The 24,720-nt window shown below is 42.9% G+C and overlaps 2 protein-coding genes and 1 pseudogene across 4 annotated transcripts; all 3 read right to left on the bottom strand.

The window, feature by feature from the left end:
* Window positions 1–435: 435 nt before the first annotated feature.
* Window positions 436–9,986, bottom strand: LOC146557470 (alpha-1-antitrypsin homolog). The gene is made up of 5 exons (XM_085247557.1): window positions 9,884–9,986; window positions 5,772–6,384; window positions 5,319–5,589; window positions 1,382–1,529; window positions 436–1,258 (listed from the first exon to the last, which is right to left on the bottom strand). The coding sequence occupies exons 1-5, from the start codon at window positions 9,890–9,892 to the stop codon at window positions 1,067–1,069; spliced, it is 1,233 nt and encodes a 410-aa protein (XP_085103683.1). The 5' UTR covers window positions 9,893–9,986; the 3' UTR covers window positions 436–1,066.
* A 6,006-nt stretch (window positions 9,987–15,992) lies between these two features.
* On the bottom strand, window positions 15,993–18,577 carry LOC146557469 (alpha-1-antitrypsin homolog; annotated as a pseudogene). Its single transcript, XR_014888554.1, has 4 exons — window positions 18,074–18,577; window positions 17,566–17,829; window positions 16,283–16,430; window positions 15,993–16,178 (listed from the first exon to the last, which is right to left on the bottom strand). The product of XR_014888554.1 is annotated as an alpha-1-antitrypsin homolog (transcript).
* Window positions 18,578–22,502: 3,925 nt separating this feature from the next.
* On the bottom strand, window positions 22,503–24,685 carry LOC146557468 (alpha-1-antitrypsin homolog). 2 transcript variants are annotated; one of them, XM_085247031.1, is made up of 5 exons: window positions 24,626–24,685; window positions 23,829–24,454; window positions 23,392–23,662; window positions 23,154–23,301; window positions 22,503–23,065 (listed from the first exon to the last, which is right to left on the bottom strand). In XM_085247031.1, the coding sequence occupies exons 2-5, from the start codon at window positions 24,442–24,444 to the stop codon at window positions 22,877–22,879; spliced, it is 1,224 nt and encodes a 407-aa protein (XP_085103157.1). In that variant the 5' UTR covers window positions 24,445–24,454; window positions 24,626–24,685; the 3' UTR covers window positions 22,503–22,876. The 2 variants fall into 2 exon arrangements, with proteins under 2 accessions (XP_085103157.1, XP_085103156.1); XM_085247030.1 differs by lacking the exon at window positions 24,626–24,685 and having other exon boundaries at window positions 23,829–24,485.
* Between the last annotated feature and the right edge of the window lie 35 nt (window positions 24,686–24,720).

Here is a 24,720-nt window from a genome sequence, read left to right as displayed (position 1 = left end):
AAAACTCTCTTTTAAAAATGCTCGTTTGTCATTGTGTCATGAGACACTCTCACAAAATCATAATGTTTGGATAATATGGGGATTCTTGTTTGTCGCCTATGTTGTCAACACTTGCACGATGTGGACATACAACAGTTAATCTCTCTATTTTTAAACTACTTTTACCATTTCTCTCACATTTCAAAATAATATCAGGGAAAGATGGAAGGTCAGAATGACACCCAAATGAGTCTTTAACTTGTTTTAACAGGTTTCATTAAAAACTGCCAAACTGTTAACTCAAAGCCTAAAAGGATTTGAGTTCATTTGATCGTAGATTTGGGGTTGATGTCCACCTGAGCAGTTTCCCTTCCTTTTTTAACCTTGAACAGCCTGAAACATGAAATAACTACAAGAATATTCACATTTTTTTAAAACTTAAATGTTTATTGAACCTTCTGACAGTTTTTTTTAGAAAGAGAGTGCAATTAAACATCAGTTTTCACATATGGATCTTGATTTTTCATATTTTTGCTACATTTGTTCCTTAAAAATGTGCAACTTATTCAGATTCATTCATAAGTGGATGAGAGATGAGAATATTCTGAATATTTATTAGAATCTGTTGAAATGCTACTCGGCATCTAATGTCAGCGAGCGGGTTAGATAATAACTTTCTCCCATTGGAGGGAGAATTAAACAGAGATTTTCCTGGAGCAGTCGGGACAGTGACCCCCAAACTGAGCAAGTGGCTTCTGTAAACCCCAGAGTGTCTTTGTAAGTCTGGGATTTAGTAACTAGTTTTCTTGCCCTATGAGCCACATCTTAGTGGAATATCTCAGAAACAAACCACAGCAAATTTCTCATTTATTTAGTATCAATATTTTTAGTTAAAACTATGGTAGTCTTAAGATTTCTTCTTTTTTACCTGAGCAAAATGTCCTCAATATTACTTTGTAGACCACATAAATTAGTGTGTGCAGACTGACAAATATGTGTTTAGTGTGAGCGCTCAGTCTTTTATATCATGAAAGGATCCTTATGATGACAACTGTGATCAAACGTGTCATCTCACAACTGTGTGCCGTTATGAAGCTGTTGGTTTGTTGATCCTGCCCATGAAGAGGATGCTTCCAGTCGAGTTTTCTACAATGAAAACTAAGAATGGTCTGTCAATTCTGACGGGTGTTGGTGTAGTCAGTAGGATCCATTCAGAAATGGTGATGGCTGCTGCCTCTGTTCCCATCTCGGTGACACTGATCGTGGCCTTGTGGGATGCCTGTGGGAAAAAATAAGAAAGCGGGCAGATCAAAGCTAATTTCTCAGAATTCAGTTTAACCAAAAGAGTAGGCATGCTCTAGTCCTGTTCCCTAAAAACAAGTAAAAAGGAAACTTCGCCCACCTTTGATACTTTAAGTGGAAACTTGTTTGACACAGCAGAGAAATCCGCGGTGTTTTCAAAAGCACTTGTGATGCCCATTTCTTGCAATATATTCCTCAAGGAGGCATTAGTGGCAATGGAAAATTTTGGCATATAAAGTTCCACATACCTGAGAAACAGAGAAACCATAATTATACAGTTACACTGCTGGTGGTTCCATCTTTTTCTAACTGGCTCAGCTCAATCTTCACTGCAACAGTCTTGAACAACACCCGCATTCCTGCTGACGCCAATCCGCCAGTGCAGCTTACACACCACCTTCACATCACTCATGAGGAAGCTTGCACGATACTTTAGCTCTCTTGCTTGAAGCTGGAATTGTTTCTGGGTCATTGACTTAGTGTTTTGATCTTTTCTTTACTGCTTTTGTAAGAAATGGTTTTTGTTTCTAGGTTTTGTTTTCAGTACTTGGTAATTGTGTTTATTATAATCCTTATATCAGCTTTTGCTGCCTTCCCTGTGTTTCCTGTGTGCAGCTGTTAGGTCTCCCTCACTGTAGGTTGGTTTCTTCCCTTTTTATTTTGCCAGTCTCTGATCCCACCTGCTGTATGTGCACATCCTTACTACTTGGTAGTGTGTTTTCCTTGCTCCGGATTCTCTTGGCGATAGCGGGGTGTTAATCAGCCAAAGACCTGTCTCATTTTGGTTCAGCTCTCAGTTGAGAGGTGTCCCATCACCCTTACCATTAGCCACACTGAGGGTCTTCACCACTTACATCGGCCTGCAGCCAAGCCGCCTAAATTCTCTACATGATCATCGGCCTGTAACAGCCACCAGAAGGTCTTCTACACCTTCGTTGATCTCTGGCTGTGCTGCCAGAGGGTCTTTGCAGAGACCCTCAGCCTCCAAAGGACAAAGCTTTCAGTGGTCTCCTATCAGACCCTCTATCCCTATCATCCAGATTCATCTCAGCCACCAGGGTTGATTTGTTTCACAGCCAGCCCCTGACCTGGCTTCCCACTTCTGCTGGTTCCGTGGCCAGCACCCAGAGCTGCTCCACTCAACACCACTCAAAGAGTTCTTTAAGTCTCCCCTTTGCATTTCCATTCCTTCTCATGAGTCCTGCATTTGGATGCACATCCTGTCAACTACACTGGCAAATTGTGACAGACGTAGCCTCATTCTCCCAAACCAGAGGGTGCATTTCATTTGGGTGCAAACCACTCCAGTGCATGATGAAGGTGACACTCTGATGAAGCCAACAGTATCACATCGTCCACAAAAAAATACAAATACGTCTCCTCAGTCACTTCTCCAAGTAAACGAAACACACGTATACTGGAGGGTCAGCCTGCCATGATACCCCAGAAGTCCTGCAAAGGGTAACAATCTGGTTGAAGGTTCAATGATTGCCAAGAGCCTCCTTTCCAGCAGGGGAATAAAGCTATAACTTGTTTTTTTTAAATGCACAGGCGATATAGGAAACGCTCGGGTCACCAGACTCAAAGTTCCTCAAAGTGCTCTTTCCATAACCCAAAAATATCCCCAGTCCAGGTCAGCATTTCTTCTGCCCAAACATGACCCGAGCACAGCCCTGCTTTCACATTTATTCATGTAATATTGAGATATTTCAGTGTTACCTCATCATACCAAAACAAAGAACACACTTTTCCTCGGTTTGGGTTCTGTTAGTACACGTAATATACAGTGTTGAACTTACACAGTGTGCAGATTTATACTAATCAAACACAGAAAGTTGTTCTACTATTGCAAAATGATCATTTTGACTCCACAATCCTACAAGTAGCCACATCTGCAAATGTTTCTAGCTTGTTGTGCATCTGATCATATACAACATTAGATTATTCTACATACAATGGGAATTACTTTTTAACCTACATAAACGATGGCACAACACGTAGCATCAAAACCTGATACACAGCTGCCCATTGCGCCTGTTTGCTTCTTTAGCCGTCACAGTTGTTGTCTGAAAGCCAACAAAGACGGATTTTTCTTTACCAAGTGGATCATCACAGCCTTGCCGTGTTGGTCCATTTGATCGACTTTTATGGTTACTATTTTTATTATTTTATTTTCTGTTGTTACAGACGGGACAGACATGACTGGGGGGAAAAAGGGAGAAAGAAAGATGAAGGAAAAGAAAAGCAGGGGGGAAGAGGGAGAGTGAGGAAGGACACTTAAAAAGAAAAGAAACTCCCGGATCACCTGCTGAGAGAGAAAAAAAGAGAAAACAAGCAAAACAAGAGAGCAACATAATAAACACAACACCATCGCATTAATCTAGCTAAGTGTAAATAACAGTAAATACTAAATATTGAATTTTGTTGTGCAGCGCGGCGCACAATGTGCTATGAGGTAGTAGCCAAGAAAGGTGTAGTTTGTGTCTGTGAACACCCGTGTGCACACCTGTGTAGATCAGCACGCTTGTATTCAAAAAGCTAAGGAGCTTCTTAGACTACGATGACCTGGAGGACTGAGAACCTTCACAGGCATATTGTATTCAAAAGGTTTCTCCACATAACGATCTGCTAGAGCAGGGGTGTCGAACTCCAGGCCTCGAGGGCCGGTGTCCTGCAGGTTTGAGATCTCTCCCTGGGTCAACACACCTGAATCACATGATTAGTTCATTACCAGGCCTCTGGAGAACTTCAAGACATGTTGAGGAGGTGATTTAGCCGTTTAAATCAGCTGTGCTGGATCAAGGACACATCTAAAACCTGCAGGACACCGGCACCTCGAGGCCTGGAGTTCGACACCTGTTTGCTAGAGGGTGTGGGGAGCTATAGCCCCGTCCCCCAGGGCAGGCATGGAGGAGATCCAGGCCCCAGACATCTACATGCCCCCAGAGTGCGAGAGCCCAAGGAGGACCGCCGGAGGGACATCCGTGCCACCCTCCTGGGAAGAGCTGAGGAGAGCCACAGATGAGGGGTCACCCAGCAGCCACAGAGCAGAAGCCAGAGGAGGGCTGCTCTGCCGGCAGCCAGCTGTGCCAGAGTGAACTGAGCCCCAGGCCCAGAGGCTGGAGGTCTGAAGACCCCCACCCCCCGGAAGGGGCCCGACTGAGCCATGGGTGGCAGGCCCTGCCATGCAGCCACCGGGAGTGAGCCGGTACATACCCAAGCACCCCAAGAAACAAGATCCACCAACGCACCTACGCCTGAGGGCATCAGCCACCGGCAGGGAGTGTGGTGAGGGGAGATAGGCCTCCATTCTTTGGAGGGGCTGAGATGTTCCCAGAGGGGTGGAGTCTGAGACCCGACCTGACGTATAGACAGACAAACAGGCACACACAGACACAAACTTGCATTCCCCCCTCATGCACACATATACAAACACTCGGCACTCAACCAATGTGGAGACAGACACAAATGGACACAGTACACACAATCACACTCCCCAAACATAGTCTATACCCCAGGTCCAGGTACCCTCGCCCGCAGAGGAGGAAACTGCACCTTGACCCAGAAGATGTTACCCTTCCCCCGGGGTGGAGACAAGCAGACCCTGCCCTGCAGCAGCAGGGAGGCCCAGCATCCCAGACCCCAACTGGACGGCCAACACCTCCGTCCAGCCCCTCCGCCCCAATGGCTATCAGAGAATGGGGGTGTGTGAAGACCCCATACCTCCCTCCTTCCGCTCAGTGTAGTGTTGCTGCGTGTTGTTCTAAAGTGCATTTAAAACATGGGTGGGCATGGTAAAATTTAGAAAATTATAGCCAAGATGACGACCGTTAAGGGAGAGAAGTGTACAACCTTCCAATGGTCACAAATAAACTCTATACCTTTAGTGCATTGCTCATCCATCTGATTCTCAGTGTAAATAAACTTTGGGTCTCGTAATAGCAAAGCTAAGAGCAGTTTTATGAGACACAGAAATGGGTAACACACTTCAGCTACTACCAAGAAAGAATAATCAGCCATAATGCAATAAGTCTTACATCATAGATGCTGAGTTTTGCCAGTTTCTTATATGGTCCTTGTTGATGTTTTCCTCTACACTCCTCATCCAGCCTTCACCAGGAAGGACAATCATCATGGAGGTTTGACTCTCGTATGGCAGCAAGATGATGCTGGTGTGGTTCGCTCTGTCCTCAAAGATGTGGTAGTATCCCGTCCTTACCATCATGTCAACCTGAACTTTGGTCCTGCTGTCAACATGGAAGTCCGCCTTATGTGTCATTTCACTATTAAATGGTTTCTTCCAGTATCCTGCCCGACACAGTGGAGAGTGGTGATGACAATATTGGGATGTGTCAGCATGAATCATACTACTTGTTGAAAGTATATTTCAATCATCAGCTGACATCTAAGCTGACCTTTTTTATTTAAATATATGTAATATTCATGTTTGTCTGTTGTAGCCTAACAATAGACTTGATCAGGCTGCTTACCTTTAAAATAGACATAGTTAATGAGCATCATCATGGTTTCAGGGTCAACATCGTTCACCATATCTTTGATCTTGTCCTGTGTTTTATTGGCAATGTGTCTGTTGATTTTATCTGCAGCCTCAGCAGGGTTAGTAAAGTTGATTTGTAAGACCTCACCAGAGTAATGCTGCTTGACATCATTCAGAAACTTCTCCAGGGGACTGAAACCTGAGTGCACTGCAATGGTATTGCCAACATCCAGCTTTTGGTTCTCCTGGCTTTGTCCAAGCACGTGGAAAAGATGTTGGTAGGCTTCATTGACCTGAGTCTGGTTTAAGGTGCTGTAGCCCAGGCTGGAGAACAGCTGGCTGTGGGTTTCACTATGGGCCCCAGTAGACAGTACGGACAGGGCAGTGGAGATGCCCAGTGGTGAGAAGAAAATGTTGCTTCCAGCAGCAGTCCTCGCATTCAGACGTTTGTACAGGGCAATGGCAAAGTCAGCATTAGGAGCAGAGAGCTTGTGGCAGCTCATATGGTCTTCAGAACCACGGTTGTGGTGGAGATGGTGGTCTGCCGAGGCTACAGCGAGCAACAGTGCAATGAGTGCACAGCTACAGAAATGCATCTTTAGAGTCTGTGGATTGGAAATCAAAGAAGTAATACAAAATGAGTTCCAATTAAAGTTTTTCATTACAGGCAGTTATCTATCTGTAAATCATAATTCCTCAACCTTTGGTAAAAAGAAGTAATCTAATTAAATCTTTCATCTACCACCTTTACAGGGGCAGCAGTCTGAGCAGAGAAGTACACACTTCCCTTACCCCAGCCACCTCTTCCAGCTTATCCGAGATAGACTGACTTGTTCCCAAACAAGGCAAAAATTATAATCTCTCCAGCAACTCCTGGGCCTGCCCTGTAGCCTCCTCCCAGTATGAGATTCAAACAGCTCACCTAGGTTTCCAGTAGTCATCCTAGTCAGATGCCTGTACCACCTCAGCTGGCTGTTTTCCATTTGGAGGAGCAACGGTGCTGCTTTGAATGTCAAAGCTCCCACCCTATCCTTAAGTAAGAGCTCAGACATCCTTTAAAGGAAACTCAGTGCTGTTGTTTGTATCCGCAACATCGTTCATTCGGTCGCTTCATGGGACCTTGTGACAATAGGACCATAGATTGACTGGTAAATTGACAGCTTTGCTTTTATGCTCCACGCTCCTCTCACTCATAAACAACACCTTGAGACCCAGGCCTGAGTAAGCTACCCCACCCTTTTCCTTCGGAGAACCATGGTGCTGATTCTCATTTCTGTTTCTTCACACTTGACCGCAAACTGCCCCCGATCAAGCCAACAAAACTCCATCATTGTTGTGTACATCCTCCACCACCGTGCAACATCGAAATAGTCTGTCCATAAGAATTATGACCAGAATTGTGACAAGCTGTAGCAGAGATGGAAGCAAGTCCGGTTTACTGCTGAAGATACAAACTAGGCACTCGCCATGGCCTGCAACAACAAGCCAGACACCTCATAATCTCGAAGCACCGCCCTGCTCTAAGTCCACAAAACAGATGGTTGGGCAAACTCCCATCCCTTGAATGTCCTCAACAGAATAAAGAGCTACTCCAGTGTAGGGATGAGTACCGGTATCCGGTGCCATCATGGCACCGGTTCTGACATAAACGGTAGTAACCAGACCAAAAGCAGCGCACATTTCGGTGCTTTTTTTCCCTGAGCTGTGATACTCTTTAGATTCTAGCCAATCATTTTACCTTTCCGAGGATAGTAGGCGGGTCCAGGTACGTACGTTCTTTTAGAGCAGAGCTACAGATTAAAAATGCCCAAGGCGAAGCGGTCAAAAGTCTGGCTGTACTTCACAGCAAAAGATGCAAACTCAGCAGCAACAAGTGCTTTAAGCTGATACTGTGATACTGTCAAAGGAGGTAACACCTCAAATCTGATGAAACACCTGGAGACGCATAGCGTTTTTCTAAAAGCCGAGAAATGCGCCGTATTTGATAGCTTGCTGCGAGACCTCACACCGAGCACATCTACTGCGGGTGTGGTGCCTGTTATCGGACCCGGAGTTAGCGACATCCCCCAGAAACCCAAAGAGGAGAGTCCTGGCCCCTAGCCCTGCCAGTGTAGCAGAAATGATGAGGATGATGATGCAGCAGCAGCCGTTCTTCTCTGCGTGAGTAGCTTAATGTTGTTCGTGTGTAATTTACGTTGAGTAGGCTAACCACGTTATTACATTAATGCATGTAAGGTGAACTAGCAAACACCATCATAGCTACATGCGGCTGTCTTCTTGTTTGATGGCAGATACTCCCTTCACCCTGGCCAAAAAGGCTAAAATGACCAAAGAAAAAGTGGAAAACAGCTAAACATGAGAGGTTTTTGGACAAAGTTTGTGTTTTTTCCATTGTTTAAGCACTGCTTCCAGCCAAGAGTGATACCATATATGCCCCATAGCTGCAGAAAAGGCGAACATTGTTATCTTTTCACAAAAAACCAGCTGAACATGAGAGGTTTTTGGACAAAGTTTGTGTTCTCCATTCTTTAAGCACCGGTGTGAGCACCGTTTGAGCACCGGCACCGTTTCAAAAGTACCAATTTGGTACTGGTATCGGATAAAACCTAATCGATACCCATCCCTACTCCAGTGTTACATGGGCAGAATGATAACTTGTCCTGAAGGTATTCGAACCTGAAGGCACAGAACCACAGGCAGAGAACCAGGGGGATACAAGTAACCTACTCCTGCTCACTGCCTCTCAGCTGGGGCACCTCCAGAGTGGAACAATTATATTTTCTAATGAAATAATGCAGTTACAGTATCTGAAGTCTAAAGGGAGTTATTATTGTTTACCTTTATCTTTCATACTTTAGCAGACTCATTTTCCCAAATATTTCCTGGTAATGTAGTCAAAGGAGCTTTTAAAGAAAAGCGTCTGGACTTCTTTAAGTTGCTTGAAGACGTTTCACCTCTCATCCGAGAAGCTTCTTCAGTTCTAAGGACTTAGAACTGAAGAAGCTCCTTTGACTACAATGACCTGGATGACTGAGAACCTTCACAGATATTTCCTGTTAATCTACTGTCAGCTTACATTACTGTGGCTCAATGAATCACTCAAACATTATTTGCCATTACAGTAGCTTACAGTTGTACTATGATGGCCACACTCCCCTCGAAATACGCAAAATATCTGCACCTACAGTCAAAGAGGCAGAAAAATATAGCAGTACACCTTAAGAAAACTTGGTTGCGCTCTATTACAGCAGTAATGTTGCAATAGTGGGTGGAAACAAGGTAAACATATGGAAATAGCGAGTTACTATCACTTTATTAACAATGTAATATTCAAGTAATAAGCAAGTAACATCCTGCACCAGCAGTGGTGTCAGCCGCAAGTAGCAGGCGGCCACAGCACAAAACCACAAAATAATAGCAAAGTAATGTTTTGGTAAAACTTTTAAAACCTGCTGCCAGCAGAACAGAAACATCAGGGAAACTTTTCTATACTTACTTCAAAGTCGTAGCAGTTTTAGCATTTTGCAGTCCTGGTTGTTTTTGATTACACAGAAATTAATTCACTTTTTTCTAAGTAATCATCAGACTTTATGGATTTTGCTTGAATGCGTTATTAACATAGAATTAAAGCTGTATTTGTCAGGCTGGATTCTCTGCACAGAAAACACCAAACTTGCTTCCACATAACAGGAAACCAAAAATGAACAAAGACAAATGCTGGAGATAAAAGCATAAAATCAGTTCCGATATTATATTGTTGTAATCTGATCCTTAAAATGTTGGAACATCTACAATGATTAATTATTTATTTTGAGGTTTAAATCATTTTAATATTAGGAAACTCGAATGCACAGAACTTGATGTTTCCATATCTTCCCCTTCTCGTTTGTGCCGTATTGCCGCACTGTCACCTGTTACTGAAACCTTTATCAAAATGTTCAGTGTGTCAGTGTCTCTGCCACAGTAGATGTTTGACTTGTACATACGGATAAAAACAAAGAGCAGAATGAACTGAAATTTTGAGAACAACTCATAACACCGTAATAAAATACAACGAATGAAAAGAATGAAAGAAGCAGTCAATTAATGGAGGCTTATGCTTACCATTAACATCTTATTTAGTGCAGTTTCCAGAAACTCTGTTTTTTGTTTTCAGCAAGATTAAAGACAGTTCGCTGACATTTCTGTTAACGATTAACACAGATCAGCACTCTCTTTACAGAACTTTTGGATTGATTAATTTGACTTTGTTCATGCAACAAGACTTGCTCAACAGCACAGGTAAATAACTGAGTGAAGAAATGAAAACAACTGTTTGAAAAAACAGAAGACAGCAGAAATCTGGAGCCTTTTCATGAAATACATGGTACCTTCTTTTCAACAATCATGTTTAACTGAACTTGCAAATCATACAGGCAACAGACAGCAAAACTTTATATTGATATTTATTTAACCTCCTAGGACCTGGCATCCACATATGTGGACATCACATTTTGGGTTATTTAGACCAAAATACTCAATTTTGCTCTACAAGGGCCTGATATCCACTTACGAGGACATTATATGCTACTGTTCTATCAACATTTTAAATGAATATCCTCATATGTGGCTCTCATTTTTCTTAAAAACAAAAATAAGGTAAAAAAAAATCTGGTAATTCTTTGTTTTTACATTCATCGGGCCCCAATCAGCCCAAATATCAAAGAGAAATTAAAAATGCTGCTGTGGAAGAGTCCGGGTCTTAGGAGGTTAAAGATGAAGATGTTAAACAACATTTAGAATATATACACAACACATGCAGTATTATTAACCATGTTGTGTTTGGGGTGAAAATGATGGAGCAACTAAACGAAAACCAGACTGGATGGCATGTTGCTGCAGGATGCTGTGGTGGCCATGCAGGTTCAGGTTCTGGGAACCATTCCTGTAGAGACCATCCGTTGACCTTTTCTGCATCGCACAAAGACATTTCAATTCAATTTTATTTACACAGCGCCAAATCAAAGCAGCAGTCACCTCAAGGCGCTTTATATTGTACAGTAGATCGTACAATAACACATACAGAGAAAAAGCCAACAGTCATATGACCCCCTATGAGCAGCACTTTGGCGACAGTGGGAAGGAAAAACTCCCTTTTAACAGGAAGAAACCTCTGACAGAACCAGGCTCAGGGAGGGGCGGGGCCATCTGCTGCGACCGGTTGGGGTGAGAGAAGGAAGACAGGATAAAGACATGCTGTGGAAGAGAGACAGAGGTTAATAACAGATATGATTCAATGCAGAGAGGTCTGTTAATACATAGTGAGTGAGAAAGGTGACTGGAAAGGAAAAACTCAATGCATCATGGGAATCCCCGGCAGCCTACGTCTGTAATACCTACAGCATGTTCTAATCGCTCTAATAGGATATTATGGTCGACAGTATCGAACGCTGCACTGAGGTCTAGCAGGACAAGCACAGAGATGAGTCCACTGTCAGAGGCCATAAGAAGATCATTTGTAACCAGTGTAGGGACTAACGCGTTACTTAATAACGCGTTAGTCCCTACACTGGTAGGGACTAACGCGTTATTAAGTAACGTGTTACAGTAACTACGTTATTATTGTGGTAACGAGCACGGTAACTAGTTATTATGCCAAAACCAGGAACGCGTTACTCGTTACTGGGATTTAGATAGGCTCGTTATTCGTTACTTTGTGTGAAATCGAAACACGGACCTGGGAATAATGTCACACTCGAGTAAACGGCGTTCTGGTTAACCTCGTCTGAGAAGTCGGGATTCCAATATGGCAATGCCCTCGAAAACGGTTGTTTTGCTGGCCCTCTACAAAAAGAAATTACTGCTAAACACATATGCAGCCATAGCTGGACTCGGTGGGCCGATGGTGATATTTCGTTTTGATGTGCTGGGGGGGGGGTTTGTAACGGTATAAACAGTGAAAGGTGGTGGATTGGCCAGATGCTGGCAGATGTGTAAAAATAACTCAGTTGTTTGGTGGTGGCTATGGCGGAGCTTCCACAGATTCAGTAACATTAGCAAGTGGGCCTTTTCCCCTGGCTTCTGCTCCGCGGCTGCTGAGTGAGCCCTCATCTGGGACTCTCCTCAGCTCTTTCTGGGACAGTGGCGTGGCTGCCCCTCTGTTGGTCTTCCTTGGTCTCTTGTGTTCTGGGGGCCTCTGGATGTCTGGAGTCTTGATCTCCTCCATACCTGCTTCATACCCTGGTGGACGGGGCTGTGGCCCCCCCACACCCTCTAGCAGATCGTTACATGGAGAAACCTTTGGAATGCAAGCATGCTGATCCACACAGGTATGCACACAAGTGTACACACGGGTATTCACAGACGCGGACTACAGCTTTCTTGGCTGCTGCCTCAAAGCACATTGTGCGCTGTCTATCTTGCGTGCTGCACAATATTGTTTATTATTTAGTATCTACTGATATCTACTGCTAGCTAGTTTATTGTGATGGTGCCGTTTTTTTTATTATGTTGCTCTTTGTTGTTTGCTTTCTCTTCTGTTTTTTTTCTCCATACAGGTGATCCAGGTGTTTTGGTTTTTTTTGTTTGTTTTTCTTTCTTTCTTCCCCCTTCTCACCGTCTCTTCTCCCCTCTGGTTTTCTTTCTCTCCCTCTCTTTCTTTCATTCTTTCCCCCTTTCCTATCCCCCAGTCATGTCTGTCCCGTTTGTAGCAACTGAAAATAAAATAAATTCATAATTATAATAAAGGTCAATCAAATGGACCAATATGGCAAGGCCATGATGATCCACTTGGTAAAATAAATCCGCTTGGCATCTTTCTTGGCCTTAAGACAACAATTCTGATGCTAAAGATCCAAACGGGACACAAAAAAAACAAAACCATTAGCAAGTGGGGGAGGCCATCAGGTGGATGAGGGAAAGGGGAGGCAAGAGGAGGAGAGACCCGAGGTGCCGGCAGGTCCGAGTGTCAGGTAAGAAGTTATGAGCTGCAGTCTATCTGGGTCAGATATAAACCAAGTTTAGGTGGAGTTTATTTTCGTTGTGCTGACTTCTTACAGTCAGTTACAATAACTCGTACTGCTACTAGCTAGCATGAGGGAGTTTCTATACAGCTGGGTGGTGCTATGATGTTACTGATAGTGAACTTTATTTTTATTCATAAGGTTAGTTTGTAGAGTTGCCAACGGCTCCTTAAAAAAACGGAATCGTCTTGTATTCGTAAGTAGTCCGGACTTGTAAGTCCCGGACTTCAGCTAGAATGGAAAAAAAAGACACAAAGCTGGATTTATTCTGTGTGTTTACGCTGCAGCGGCCTCTTCTTCTCTCATTCTCTCCCCCTCCCTCTCCTGTTGCTACTCAATCATGAAACTGATCAATGATCAAGATTTTCTCTCTTGTTTGTTTATCGCACACTTTGCGCCAGAAAGAGGAAACCACAGCTGTAAAGCTGCTGGTCATGATGTCGGTTTGGATATGTGGTGAGAGGGAAACATGAGGATGAAACCAGGAGATGTCCTTACTGAATCATCAGAGCTGAACAGGTGATGGAGAAACAGGTTTACCTTTTAGGTGACATGAATGAGTTGAAGTTATGAACTGTTTCTGAGAGACAAATAACCCCAGGATCCTTTTTTAGGTAGCTGACAGCTGGTAACTGTGCAGGGGCGGGTCTAGCAAAGTGCTGCCAGGGGGGCAGGTAGGGCATTAACAGGGAGAGGGGGGCACAAAGAAACACTTTTCTTTCTTATTCTCATTTAAAATGTCTCACTTTTATTAAATAATTATCTGAATCTTACAACAAACGAATGATAGATTGATACATATATACCATCAGAACAGTGCACATCACTGTCACAACAGTGTTTTCATTCAAAGGCTTTATGATTTTTCCTATAATGGCGGCCGGTCTGTAGTCAAAATGCTCGGGCCGATTTTTTGTTCCAGTCCAGCCACCAACATGGTGTGACCAGCTCAGATCCTCGCTGATGTTGATGCCCAGGAATCTGAAGCAGCTGACTCTCTCCACCCTTGCTCCTTTGATGTGGATGGGGGTGTGGCCTCCTCTCTGCAGTCTCCTGTAATCCACGATGAGCTCCTTGGTTTTGCTGACGTTGAGCAGCAGGTTGTTGTCACGGCACCGTGATGTCAGGGCTCTCACCTCTGCCCTGTATGCCGTCTCATCTCCATCAGAAATGCAGCCGATGATGGTGGTGTCATCTGCCAATTTGATGACGGTGTTGGAGCTGTGTGTTGCTGTACAGTCGTGGGTGAACAGGGAGGAGCTGATGTTCAGGTCACAAAGTTTCATGACTAGTCTGGATAGTATGACGGCAGGGAGTGAAGATGTGATGTGAGCTTTGACTATACGCTCAAAGCACTTCATGACAATGGAGGTGAGTGCTACTGCGCGACAGTCATTTAGGCAGCTCGCATCAGGGACAGGGATGACAAGGAGGACGGTGCTTGCCCATGTGTCCATGCAGTTGCTGGATGACATTGATGTGACAGGTGGGAAATGGTCAACAATGAGCCCTGATTTCATGCTCACAGAAGAACTGCGGAGTCATTTGAGTGACAGAGTGAATCTAATTCCTCAGACAAGCAGCAACTCCGGACAGCACTGACTGAAGTGTGGGTTGCCACCCCAGAGGATGACATCCCGAAATTATGCTTGTCCATATGGAGGTATATTAATGCCAAAATCAAGGGGGACACTAATTACTGATTGATTCTTTTATTGTTACCTGCAGTTATTTCACTTCAAAAATGTATTGTGCTTACGTTTCTTGGTATTTACTGATTCATTCCTTAAAAGGTAATGAAAAGCAACACACGAGTTTTCATTTGCATATAACAAAAAAGTGAATTTACAAAGAAATGCAGTGGCATGTTATTAAATCCCTTGAGTCTATTTTCCCCCTTTTTGATTTCTTAGTATTTTTGCATATTTGTCACACCTGCACGTCTCAGATCATCAGATTAATTTTACTACTAAACTCTCAAAGTAAACACAAAATGCTGTTTTTTAATCATTAATTGTATTAAGGGAAAAATATAGCCAAACCTACCTGGTCCTATGGGACAAAATAAAAGTAACTCAAAACCAGTTGAGATGCTTTGGCATGAACTTAAATGGGTTCAAATCCTCCAGTGTGGCTGAATTAAAACAATGTCACAAAGAAACGAGTGAAAATTCCTCCAATGGATCAAAAGAGTCATTGTTAGTTATTGCAGATACTTGATTGCAGTAGTGCTCTCAAGGATGGCACAACAAGTGTTGGGGAGTAAAGGAATACATGTACCGGTTAAAATATGAGCAACTGTATTCCATTACAGTTACTGTTTAAAAAGGTGGTATTCAGAATACAGTTACTTTGTTGAAATAAAAGGTTTTCATATGTTAGGCTGTCCCCTCGCTATTTTTGGTAATTCCACGCCAAACAAACCCAAACAAAACACACATTGAGAGGCTCTCATGTCTGTGTCTCAACCTCACGGCCCATGTCACCTCTATTTGCGTGAAGAAAGACTTTTATTTATTTTATTCAAAAAATGTTTTAATATGAAGGCAATAGAGTGTTATAGGCATCGCCCTAAAGCATGCAGCCTGATGGGCGGTGTAGTCCGTGCTGCAGGGAGGATGGACCCGTGATGTGTCTGTGAGCGATGGAGGAGAAAAAGGAAAAGTACGAGCTGTCACGGAGCAGAAACAGGAGCTGGAAGCATGTAAATATAATAATAACCACTGCAGCCAAACAGAGAGCCTGACGAGCCCAGCTGTAAGTAAGCTGTTAAGACTCGACTGTACGCTGTGTTCGTGTTTTCCTCTGAAACAATAAGTTCTGTTGGAGCCTTTCAACGCCTCTCTCTGTCTCTCGCTAGTAAAGTCGACCCAGACAACAAAGTAAAGCTATTTTTCAGCTACGAGCCGACACGAACCCGACGTATCAGCCAGAGGTCCTTTACTACGGTTCAGAGCCGCGGACCTGTTTTATATACGCGCGGAACAGTTTTCTATATGAGCAACCTTCAAATATAAATCAAATATTTGACATAATGTTTCCAAACTTGCTATTTACCTGGAGGAAAAAATGTCACTAATGTCGTTTTTGTTGACCAGAAAATCAACGTGTGCAGACAGATAACCTCATAAATAAAGGTCAGTGTTTTTAATCATGACAGGATCTTTATTATGGCAACTGTGACCTTAATATCATCTCACAAGTATGTGCAATTATGAAGCTGTTGGATTGTTGATCTTCCCCATGAAGAGGATGCTTTTAGTGCAGTTTTCCAAAATGAAAACCAAGAACGGCCTGTCAATTTTGATTGTTGGTGGCGCTTCGAACATTTCAAAGATGCTGACGGCTGCTGCCTCTGTTCCCATCTCAGTGACACTAAGCGTGGCCTTGTGAGATGCCTGTGGGTGAAAAAGAAAGGAGACGGTCAGATGCTAATTTCTTACTCTGTAATGAGTCTTTAAGTGTCTCAGAATCAGAACCAAAAAGAGAAATGTTTGCCCACCTTCGAGACTTTGAGCCGACTGTTATTGGACAGACCAGAGAAATCGGCATGGTTCTCAAAGGCACTGGTTATGCCCATTTCCTGCAATATGTTCTTCAACGAGGCATCAGCGGTTATAGAAGATTTTGGAATCGTAAGATCTATATACCTGAGAAATAGAAAAACGGACTGTTAAATTACAGGTTGTTCCTCTTTTACTAACTGGATCAGGATCATAAGTCTTCATCACTACAATGTCCACATTACTGCTGACACCACACAAATCTGCCACTTCAACTTCGCATCACTCGTTTCCTGCAAAGAGAGGTTCTGACTCTTGTTTTATCTAGTTCTCACTAAGCCACCAACCACTCCTTTTTATTTGGAAAGACGTGCTCTGATGACGCCAACAGCACCACATTATCTGCAACAGTTAGGAATATTACTCTGAGCTTCCCAGAGTAGACGCCCTCTTCACCCTGAGGTCCTGTCCATGATCTCAGGGTGAAGCCCTAACAAGAGTAATCAGAGAATTCAAATCCTTCTAAAGATTTTTACATTTGATGTGACCTTGACCCAATTTTCTCCAAAATTCAATGTAAATGAAATGTGTTTGAGCTGCTATTATCTACCATCACACAAAATCTGAAAACTGTGAATGCTACCTGCCAACAAACAGACAGGCAAACAAATGGAACTGATTACATACTTCTTACCTTCTTATTATTGTTAGCTTTATCAAAAAGGTAAGTTTTTAGCCTAATCTCAAATCCAAATCCAAACTGGAAGCTGGTTCCACAGAAGAGGAACCTGAAAGCTGAAGGTTCTACTTTTAAATACCCCTGGAACCACATGTGAGGAGAAATTTGCTCCTTCTTGCTAGTCTCTGTCAGTACTCTCGTGACAGCATTTTGGACGAAATGAAAGGCTTTTAGGATAACCGGATAATAATGAATTACAACGATCCAGCCTGGAAGTAATAAATGTATGAACTCGTTTTTCAGCATCACTATGATACAGAACGCTTCTCATCTTTATGGACATTGTGGAAAGCACAAAAACATCCCTACATATCTGTTGAATGAGCACATTGAAGAACAGATTCTGGTCAAAAATGATTTAAAGACTATATGAATACATCATACGCTTGTAACGCATTTCATCTACAGTACGCATCAATGTAAATGTACTTGGACACTCAAAGTTAATAACAGGAGTGATATAAAACAGCAATAGGTCATTTTGACAACAGTCTCCATCTACTAGCAAGCAGGAATATTCAGACATAATGCAATAAATCTTACATCATAGATGCTGAGTTTTGCCACTTTCTTATGTCGTCCTTGTTGCTGTTTCTCTCCAGTCTTCATCCAGAATTTATCAGGAAGGACAATCATCATAGTTACTGTTGTATGGCAGCACGATGATGCTAGCGTGGTTAACTGCATCCTCATAGAAGTGGTAGTAATCCATCCTCATCATCATGTCAACCTGAGCTTTGGTACTGCCGTCAACGTGGAAGTCGTCCTCATGTGTCCATTCTCTAATAAACGGTTTCTCCCAGTATCCTGCATGACACAGTGGAGAGTCGTGTTGACATTATTGGGATGTGTCAGCCTTAGTGCTGTCAGCATTAATCTCGCTGATACGACGTTAACACCATAACCGCATTAACGCAGCAAATCCTTGTTAGCAAGTTAAGGCAAGCTAACCCTAACTTGCTAGCGGGGATTTGTCGTGTTAATATGGTTATGGCGTTAACGCCATGTTTGTCTGTTGTAGCCTAACAATAGACTTGATCAGGCTGCTTACCTTTAAAATAGACATAGTTAATGAGCATCATCATGGTTTCAGGGTCAACATCGTTCACCATATCTTTGATCTTGTCCTGTGTTTTATTGGCAATGTGTCTGTTGATTTTATCTGCAGCCTCAGCAGGGTTAGTAAAGTTGATTTGTAAGACCTCACCAGAGTAATGCTGCTTGACATGCTTGGTAGGCTTCATTGACCTGAGTCCGGTTTAAGGTGCTGTAGCCCAGGCTGGAGAACAGCTGGCTGTGGGTTTCACTATGGGCCCCAGTAGACAGTACGGACAGGGCAGTGGAGATGCCCAGTGGTGAGAAGAAAATGTTGTTTCCAGCAGCAGTCCTCGCATTCAGACGTTTGTACAGGGCAATGGCAAAGTCAGCATTAGGAGCAGAGAGCTTGTGGCAGCTCATATGGTCTTCAGAACCACGGTTGTGGTGGAGATGGTGGTCTGCCGAGGCTACAGCGAGCAACAGTGCAATGAGTGCACAGCTACAGAAATGCATCTTTAGAGTCTGTGGATCAAAAAGCAAAGTTAAAATGATACAAAATGAGCTCCAAGTAAGGTTTTTCCATCATCAGTCCTTGAGTCATAATTTCATGACTTTATGAGTTAAAACCATTGAATTAGATTGAATCAGGTAGTTTCAGGATATGGCATTAAAAATAAGAAGAATGCTGATATTACTTATTACATTATTTATTTACTTATTTTTATGAGGTCACAATCAAGTCATCTTTTGTGATCCACAAATATTACTATGTTATTCCTAACATGTTATTATATTGTTATCAGTATATTGGTACATATAAGAGTTTTGACTCATATATATGGCGTATATTTGTTTCCACATTTCTGGATAAAACCACTGCTGATACAATATATTATTTGGTAGTTTCCTGGATTTTACATTGTAATTTCATAGTAATGATTTAATATTTCCATATCATTGCTTTCTTATTTCCACCTTACTGCACTATTGCCACATTATTACTGAGCTGTACTGAAAACCACTACTGACAAGTTCATCAGATGAAAAAAGTAGAATTTTCATGAGCATCTCTTATAACAGCATATTTCTGCAAAGCTGCTTGTAACAGATCCCAAAGCTACCAGCTGAGAAGTCACTCTGTGCAAACAACAAAGGCTGGATTTTAAACCCAAGAAGTTACCTGGACTGTCAGGCAGACAACTCGACTAAACGGTCTGATTGCCAGTAATACAGCACCTGTAAGTAGTTGAGTTACTGCCCATTAGATGACTGTTCAAAAACACCCAGTGAGTGTAGGTCACCACGGATGTATTTCAGCTTCCTCAACACAGCAGGTATTATGATAGAGATTTAGCTCTAAAAGATATTTGAGGGATTTGAAAGTGTCTCTCCCACAGCAGATGTACAACTGTGAGTTGAATCATGAGCATCACTAAAATAATAAAGTCATATGTCTGTTATTGACAGAATAGAAATAGATATTTAAAGGTAAAGGCACTTCACCCTTCAGCAATTTTTTGATACACTGGTAAAGTAGTAACCAGTAGTTCAGCTGTGTTGTAACATTGTATACAATATAACTGATGATACCAACGAAGGAAGCAGACAATGAATGCTGAGTAATGTCATGTCTGCTAAAACCACGTGATTACATCCTAAAAATCATCTTTAAATCTCTTAACTGTCGTTTACTTCTTACATTTAAGTACCTAAAACGTAGAACTAATAGAGACTGATGCTTACCACTAACATCTTCTGCAGTGACGTTTCCAGAAACTCTATATTTAAGCAAGCTTAAAGGCAGTCAGCTGACAGTTTACAGATTAACAAAGATCAGCCTTCTCTCTTCTGGATCGATTCTACTGACTTTGTTTAAACAACCTAACTTGCTCAACAGGACATGGAAATAACTCTGGGTGGGTCAGGGTGTTTTTGGTAAAAACAAAAAATCAGAATCACGCAAACATACAAGCCTGGAGAAGTCCTGGCAAAATACTCAAGATGGCAGAAATCTGGAGCCATTTAAAAATGTGGGAAAACATTGAAATCTGTCAATTCAAATTACTTCCAGTTTAAATCATTTCTGGAAAATAGACAAGCTGGCTTCCTTTTAACGATCATGATCAACTGGGAAGAGAAATCATACTGAGACCAGACAGCAAGACTGACCTTGGTATTAATATTCATTGAAAGCTAAAGGAGTTAAACAGCACGAACACTATCAGCTGTTTTGTCTGGTGGATAATAATGTATTAGGCAAGTATTAATGCAAGAGTTCAGATGACTGCTCATAGTCAACCTGTCATGCTTATTTAAAACTAACCTTTATGTTATTTGTTATTTGACTGGTTGCTTGTGTCATTGAGCAAACTTAATCACCTCCCCGACCGACTAAAGATCTAAAGGCCTGACAGAAGTAAACATATGCAAAGGTGAAAAGAAGACAAGCGATGCTGCTGTAGTTGTTCAAAAAAGATTGAAACTTACCAATGAACTGATGTTGTCCTAGGCAAAATTACTTATACTTTATATATACTTAAGTACATAATTTTTGACTTGGGCGCCCGCCCCCCAGAATATCTGTGCATGACTCTGTACCTATACTAATGATCCCTTGTTGTGGGTCTCCTGCTGTGCTCAGGTGCTGCTGTACTATATACATGTTTCTGTAGATGTGTCCATGTTGACCTCATAATATATGATAATTAATTAAAGGAATTTAAGGAATGTGTGTGTGTGTGTGTGTGTGTGTGTGTGTGTGTGTGTGTGTGTGTGTGTGTGTGTGTGTGTGTGTGTGTGTGTGTGTGTGTGTGTGTGTGTGGAAACAGCAAACCACTGTGAACACTGACAGAGGCCCTGGTGTGTTCAGGGAGCCCAGCTTAAATATGCAGCCATCATTCCTGTTGAACATGTTTACTGTGCATTTCCTCTTGTGTCATGTCGGCGTGTGCTGGGAAAACACACCTGCTGTTACTCAGCTTCAGGAAGGAACACTTCTGAGGAATGTGAGTAAAGCGCTTTCCTCATTCTATCCTGTGCAAATGTAACCGGGTCATAAATGACATATTGTTATAATTACACAAAATGTGTTCTAGACCCCAAACCCTTCCTGTTATACCCGACTGTTAGGACCTTCAAGCCTGTAGTTTTGTTCATTCTCAGTTGGAGCCCCTCCTCACTGTTCTTCTTCTTTGGTGCACCCCTATAAACAGTGCTCCCCTTTGGCCTCTCCCCTTTTCTACAATTCCCCTGTGGGGGAGGTCGGTGTCGTCCCCAACACTGCAACACATAATGTATATTTAGCCACCCTGATATTTCTGATTGTGTGTCTTTAGTTCAGTCATTGTGTCTGTCTTTGCTAGATGCTGTAAATGTAAATGTGCAGTACGTGTGTGTCACATGTGTTATAGGCACAGTCAGTGCTAGCATGAACAGGTCATTCTTGCTAGCTTGGGAGTTGTGGTGGGTGGAGCTGACCCTCTTCCCTACTGTTTGCATTTGGTTGTAGGAGCTGGAGCGAGGTCTTGGTTTCTTTTACCCTTCATTGTCAGACACAACGCAGGAACACACCGGCTACACAAAGCCCGGGCTCGTGAGCAACGTCTCAGCTTCCACTATTAAAGCTTTCCTAAGACTAAGTGATGAACGACAGTCACTGTACGATTCTGTGTGTGTGTGTGTGTGTGTGTGTGTGTGTGTGTGTGTGTGTGTGTGTGTGTGTGTGTGTGTGTGTGTGTGTGTGTGTGTGTGTGTGTGTGTGTGTTACTGTTGCAAACCTAAAATGATACAGATGTCATAAACTTTGTAAAGGTTACAAATGGGTATTTTTAGCCTGTTGCTAGGTGGTTGCCAGGCAACATGACAAGTTTGTTTCCTCAACACTTGCTGTTCACACCATATTTCATGGAATCTGTTTCTTATTTTGAAGAGTTAGATTTAGATTGAACTGTAAATAATATAAATCTGTTTGATAAAATCATATAATAATGATGATAAAGTAATATCTTCTTTTTCTTTCATATATAAATATTTAGAAAACGCAGTCTGTGGGCATGTGGGTGTGTGCGAACAGGCTGGTGTCAGGTGTGAACGAGTTCCCGGGCCTTACAGAACACGTTCAGGTGAGGATGAGGACTGACTCTGTGGCTGGGATTTGATCGCAAACTGATCTTTGATGATGACTCACCAGGCAAAAAAATCCCCCAATTAATCTCAACCTTAAGTCCGAAATTAAAACGGCAGCTTCTATGGATACTCGGGGACTGATGAAATCTGAATGAAGTGTCTTGAGCTCCATCAGCAGGTCAGAGTGAGATCATATTTTTAATTCTGCCTAAGATTAACTGTAAATAACAGATAAGAGCCTTACAGCAGTGACACTGACTTCATTGTAGAATAATAAAGATCACTGGACTGAAACAAATGAAATAATATAACATGGCCTGTGTTCATGGAAAGTTTTTATTTCACTTCATGTTGAACCAAATTCAAAACACAACCGGCCACACAAAAGCTGATGTGCTGTGTTAGTAGAGGCTTCTTTGACTTGTGTTTGTTTTTTTTCAGACATCTTTGCCTCTGGCCAAGTTCGGTTTTTAGTAATAAATGTTTGATGCTGACAGACAGATTCATTTCTGTTATGTAATGACAGATGTGTTGTCATATTCATCACACTATTGGCTAAACATCATTTCCCCAGCGTTCTTATTATTACAGCGGCACCTCCGCATCATTTTAAGATCCCGAGGTAAAGATAACCCCCGGAGCTACTGCTGCAGCGTGAAAATGGAACAAATGTGGCGCACTAAGGGCATCCTTAGGCTGTGGGGTTGTTGATCTTGCCCATGAAGAGGATGCTCTTTGTTGAATGCTCAAGGATGAAGAGCAGGAAGGGTCTGTTGAGTGTTATGGCTTGGGGCAGACTCATTGGCATGATCTCGACAGTGGTGGCAGCAGCAGCCTCCGTTCCTGTTTCATCCACGCTTAGCACCGCCTGGTGAGACACCTGTTGGAGGAACCAGGACACAAGAGCCAATGTCACATTTGAGTCCATGAAGTGGACAAAACAATGAAGTCATATTCAGTGATCCTACCTTTGAGACTTTGAGCGGGACCTCATTAGACATGCCAGAAAAATCAGCTTTGTCTCCAAAAGCGTCCGTTATTCCACTTTCTTTCAGCGTGTCATCCAGGGAGGCTTCGGCAGAGATGGAAAACTTTGGCATGCCAAGATTCACGTTACTGAGAAACAAATACAAGAGAAAAACACCCGTGTAAGAGTCCCAGAAAAATACGCAACCACAAACAGCCACTTACGAGGTGCTCTCTTACGTCCTGAAGAAGGAATCGTGCCAGCGCCTGAGCTGATCTTTGCTGATGACAGCCTCCACCTGATTCATTTTGTCTTCATCGGGGAAAACAATCATCATGGAGGTGTTGCCCTTGTACGGCAGCTGCAAAATCGTGGCGTGGTTCCCGTCGTCTCTGTAGAAGTTGTAGCGTCCCGTCCTCCTCATCATGTCCACCTCAACTGTGGTGCTTCCATCCACATGGAATTCCTCTTTGCGTGTTCTGTTACCGTCGAAAGGTTTCTCCCACTGTCCTGTAACGGGTCACATCAAGTCGATATTGATAGTGGGTACTTATTTGAAATCGTTGCATCCTTCAGACTTGTTTGTTTCGTGTATTTGTGCTAATCTCTATCTGTGAAAACCTTGAACCAGAGAACACCTGGCTGACACTGTCTGTTCTGTCTGCATGCGTCTTACCTCTGAAGTAGACGTAGTTGATAAGGACCATTGCCATTTCAGGGTCCAAGTCCTTCACCATGTCTTTGATCTTGTCGTTGGTTTTGCTGGCAATGTGCTTGTTGATTTCAGCTGCAGCCTCTTCAGGTTTGGTAAAGTCAACTTGAAAGATTTCACCAGAGTAGTACTGCTTGATGTCATTTAAGAACTGCTCCAGAGGACTGAAGCCGGAGCGCACCGCAGCAGCATTACCAACATCCAGCTTTTGGTTCTCCTGGCTTTCTCCAAGCATGTGAAAAAGATGCTTGTAGGCTTCGTTGACCTGAGTCTGGTTTAAGGTGCTGTAGCCCAGGCTGGAGAACAGCTGGCTGTGGGTTTCACCGCGGGCCCCAGTAGATAGCAGGGACAGGGCAGTGGAGATGCCCAGTGGCGAAAAGAAGATGTTGTTTCCAGCAGCAGTCTTGGCATTCAGACTTTTGTAGAGGACAACAGCAAAGTCAGCATTAGGAGCAGAGAGCCTGTGGCAGCTATCGTCCTCCTCGTTGCTCTGTGCAGAGCTGTGGTGGTGGTGGTGGTCGGCCAAGGCTACGGCCAGGAGCAGTGCAGCGAGCGCACAACTAGCAACGAGACCACGCATCTTTAGAGCACTGTCAAGAGAAATACAAGCATTTAAAGTTAACACTTCCAGGGATAACAGTGGGAAATGAATTAGGACACAATCAGAGCAGGATCTGGACTGTCTGCACTTCATTTCCAAACATAATGTTTAAGTTTCCTGAAATCCATTCAGTGGTTGGCTAATAAAGCAATGTTCTTACCTTTAAAGTCCTCTCTGCTGCAGGCAGCTGCTCTGAAACGTCCTCTTTATATACAAGAGCGAGAGTCAGTTTACAGTCCAGTTAAAAATTAACCA

The sequence above is a fragment of the Mchenga conophoros genome, linkage group LG15 (assembly GCF_057382185.1).
Source record: "Mchenga conophoros isolate Kocher_MC1m ecotype Shallow Benthic linkage group LG15, M_conophoros_male_GT1.1, whole genome shotgun sequence".
Classification (NCBI taxonomy): domain Eukaryota; kingdom Metazoa; phylum Chordata; class Actinopteri; order Cichliformes; family Cichlidae; genus Mchenga; species Mchenga conophoros.
This window is presented reverse-complemented; position numbering and strand designations above follow the sequence as displayed.